This window comes from Marmota monax, unplaced genomic scaffold, assembly GCF_021218885.2.
Source record: "Marmota monax isolate L192 unplaced genomic scaffold, Marmota_monax_Labrador192_F-V1.1 WCK01_AAM20220418_F8-fsc00021, whole genome shotgun sequence".
Lineage (NCBI taxonomy): Eukaryota > Metazoa > Chordata > Mammalia > Rodentia > Sciuridae > Marmota > Marmota monax.
Window position 1 is genome coordinate 23,149,017 of NW_026695228.1, and position 3,254 is coordinate 23,152,270.

General features: G+C 42.7%; 1 protein-coding gene across 1 annotated transcript; it reads right to left on the reverse strand.

The window, feature by feature from the left end:
• Window positions 1-1,843: 1,843 nt before the first annotated feature.
• On the reverse strand, window positions 1,844-2,782 carry LOC124087665 (olfactory receptor 7C2-like). The gene has a single exon (XM_046436650.1). It carries the CDS (start codon window positions 2,780-2,782, stop codon window positions 1,844-1,846), a length of 939 nt encoding a protein of 312 aa, XP_046292606.1.
• Window positions 2,783-3,254: the final 472 nt, after the last annotated feature.

Here is a 3,254-nt window from a genome sequence, read left to right on the forward strand (position 1 = left end):
GAAGTGGAAATTTAGGTCAAAGGACTCCAACTTCCTCTAAGGCTTAACTATTATCGTTAAAAGAGTTTCACTTGAAAGAACTAAGATCACACCTGTGCAAGAATCCTCATTTAGCCAGCCCTGGGGTTTAGTCTCATTACCACATCTGTGACCTTCAGCAAATGACCTGGCTGCTGTAACTCTTACTTCCTTATCTGAACACAGGAGAAAGTGCTTCTGATTGCATGCTATGGTTTGGGTGTAGTTGAAGTGTGTCTTCCTAAGCTTCATATGTTGGAAACTTGGTCCTCAGTGTGGTGATGTTGCCCAGGGGCAGAGTGGTTAAGAGGTGGAGTGCAGTGAAGGGCAACTGGGTCATTGGAGTTGTTGCCCTTAGGAGTTATTAAGTGCAGTTCTACTGATACCCTGGTTCTATAAAAGAGCAAGATTCCCCTCCAGGCTCTCTGGCTTTTATCTTCCCATGTGATCTCTTTTTTGTGCACATGCTTTGGCCATGACTCCTACCATAATGATACAACTAGAGAGTCACTTGAAAACTAGGACTGTACTATTAGGATTTCATCTTCTAAAACCAGGACCTATATCATCGTCTCTACTGTATAAAGTACCCAGCCTCAGGTCCTTTGTTACAGCAATGGAAAATGGACGAATACATCCCATAAAGGACTTACTGGAAAAAGCAATGTGCTGATGTGCATAAGACAGTGAAATTGTTGCTGGCACATCCTGAGTGTTGTTATTATTAATATCAATATCACCAACTTTTAATTTCTTTTCTAGCTCAAAAATCTAATATTAAACTTATAAATTTGTTTTTATCCAGATTCTACTTGATATTTAACCACCCACTCATATGATTTTCTTTTTATTTGACAAAGATTTACTGAGCATCAATTTTTTACCAAGAACTCCATTAGGCATCTTGGTTGCAAAAGTAGATAAGATATCATTCTGATAGTCAAGGAACCCATATTGTGGTGAGTAGGAAAATCCAACAGAATTGACTGGTGTGATTGAGAGGAAAATGAGTCAGATCAAGAGCAGAAACATTGTTAGTTAGTTTTATTTTCTCCATCTTAGAGGTCATCTCTGTAAATGAGTATGCAATCAGGGCAACATTTCCAAAAGACTGTAGGTGTACATCCCTCCACTTCTGGGATTATGCAAAGCTGTAACATTTAATTAGAAAACTATAAATATAACATATTCTTGATCAAACATAGAAACTGATGAAGTTGATTCTACAGTAGTGGAGAGCTGAGTAGATGTTGCAAGAGGCTAGGAAGGAGAGAAAGGAAGGGTTGGGGGTGGTTGAATAATGAGATCCCAGGTACAAGTAGACAGAGACAATAACTTCTAACGTTCTATAGCATTGAAGGGTGACTATAGTCCAGAGATTTTTTTTATATATTTTACAAAGAATAAGAGGAGCTCAATGCTTCCCAACTGAAACAATTTTGAAATATTTAAGGAGATGGAAAAAATCATAGATTTGATCATACACATTAGTTAAGTTTGTCAAATTATCACACTGTACTTATAATTATGCCAATTGTTATGTGTTAATAAAAATTCAAAACAGCCTTCTAGGCGTTAGTGCACATGACTGAGGGAATGCCACATTGTATCACAGAATGTTAAGATTATCAATTAGAAAGTGAAAAGAGTGTTTAATATGTAAATTTATGAATAGTTACTAGGGCCAGAAAGACCCAATAGGAAGACCCAAGAAAAAAGTTCGAATTAAAAGCAGAAGTAGAGTAAGTATTGGATGAAGGGGTCCAGGGTCTATGGTCTTCAAAATCATGCACAACGTTGAGCAAGAGGTTCATGCAAAAGACCCTTAGTTGAGAGGCAACATCTTTCTGAAGACTCTCCCCAGGGCCACCTTGATGTCCCTGTTCCTCAGACTGTAGATGAAAGGGTTCAGCATGGGGGTGAGCATGGTGTAGAGCACTGAGGCCATGAGACTCATCCTAGAGGATGGTGTAGCAGCAGAACTGAGGTAGACCCCAAGGCCAGTGCCATAGAACAAGGAGACCACCAGGAGGTGAGACCCACAGGTGGAGAAGGCTTTGTATTTCCCCTCAGCGGATGAGATCCTCAGGATGGAGGAGAAAATCTGAGAATAGGAGAGGAGGATGCCACTGAGAGGGAAGACACCCAGGACGATGGTCACAGAGTACACCACTACATTGTTGATGACTGTGTCAGAGCAGGAGAGCTTCAGAACTTCAGGAAGATCACAGAAAAAGTGAGGGATTTTCACATTTGTGCAAAAGGACAGCCTCAAGACGGTCAAGGACTCTGGCAGGGAGCCAAGGACACTGACCAACCAGGACCCCAGAGCCATGAGCAGACAGAGCCGTGGGTTCATGATGGCCATATAGTGCAAGGGGTGACAGATGGCCAAGAAGCGGTCATAAGCCATCACTGTCAGGAGCAAATTGTCCTGGCATCCAAACAAAATGAAAAAATAAATCTGTGAGATGCAGCCTGCAAAGGTGATCCCTTTGCTGTGAGTGTGAATGTTCCTGAGAGCCTTGGGGATGGTGGTGGAGGTGAAGCCAATGTCAGCCAGGGACAGGTTGGAGAGGAGGAAGTACATGGGTGTGTGCAGGTGGGAGTCTGAGATGACAGCCAGGATGATGAGCAGGTTTCCTGTGACTGTGACCAGGTACATGGCCAGAAGCAGGCCAAAGAGGAGGGACTGCAGGTCAGGGTCATCTGTGAATCCCAGGAGGACAAAGTTGCCAGCTCCTGTTTGGTTTCCTCTTTCCATGGGGTTTCTGAGTTTCCAGAGAAGGAGGGAGAACAGGAACTCAAATTTTGCTCCCAATAGGTGCTCTGCAGGATTACCCCACTGTCTTTTATTTGGATCCAGGAAATTTAAGAAAGTATGCATTTTGTCTAATCATTGAATTTTTTTTTGATAAGAAGCTGTAGTTACCATTGCAATCTGCAACAAAATAAAATAAAACAAAAGAAAACAAGTTGAAGGTCAGTGATCTCCAAAGGTGCTCTGTGGGACAACCACCTCAGCCTCATGGGAACTCCCTAGGTATGTGCATTTCCACGTTTGAATCACCTGGACATGATGCCCTGGTGTGGAGCTGACATCTGCCCTTTAACAAGTCTCTCTGCACAGTGATGCATTTGCTCTTTTGTGGACCACAGCTCCAGCATCTGCTGCTTCCCTCCAAAGTCCTCCCTTCCCCAGCATCCTGGTGGCTGCTCTGGTGTGTTCTGCCCAA

Coding starts and splice junctions, on each gene's coding strand:
- LOC124087665 (XM_046436650.1), bottom strand. CDS start 2,782: ATGGAAAGAGGAAACCAAACAGGAGCTGGCAACTTTGTCCTCCTGGGA.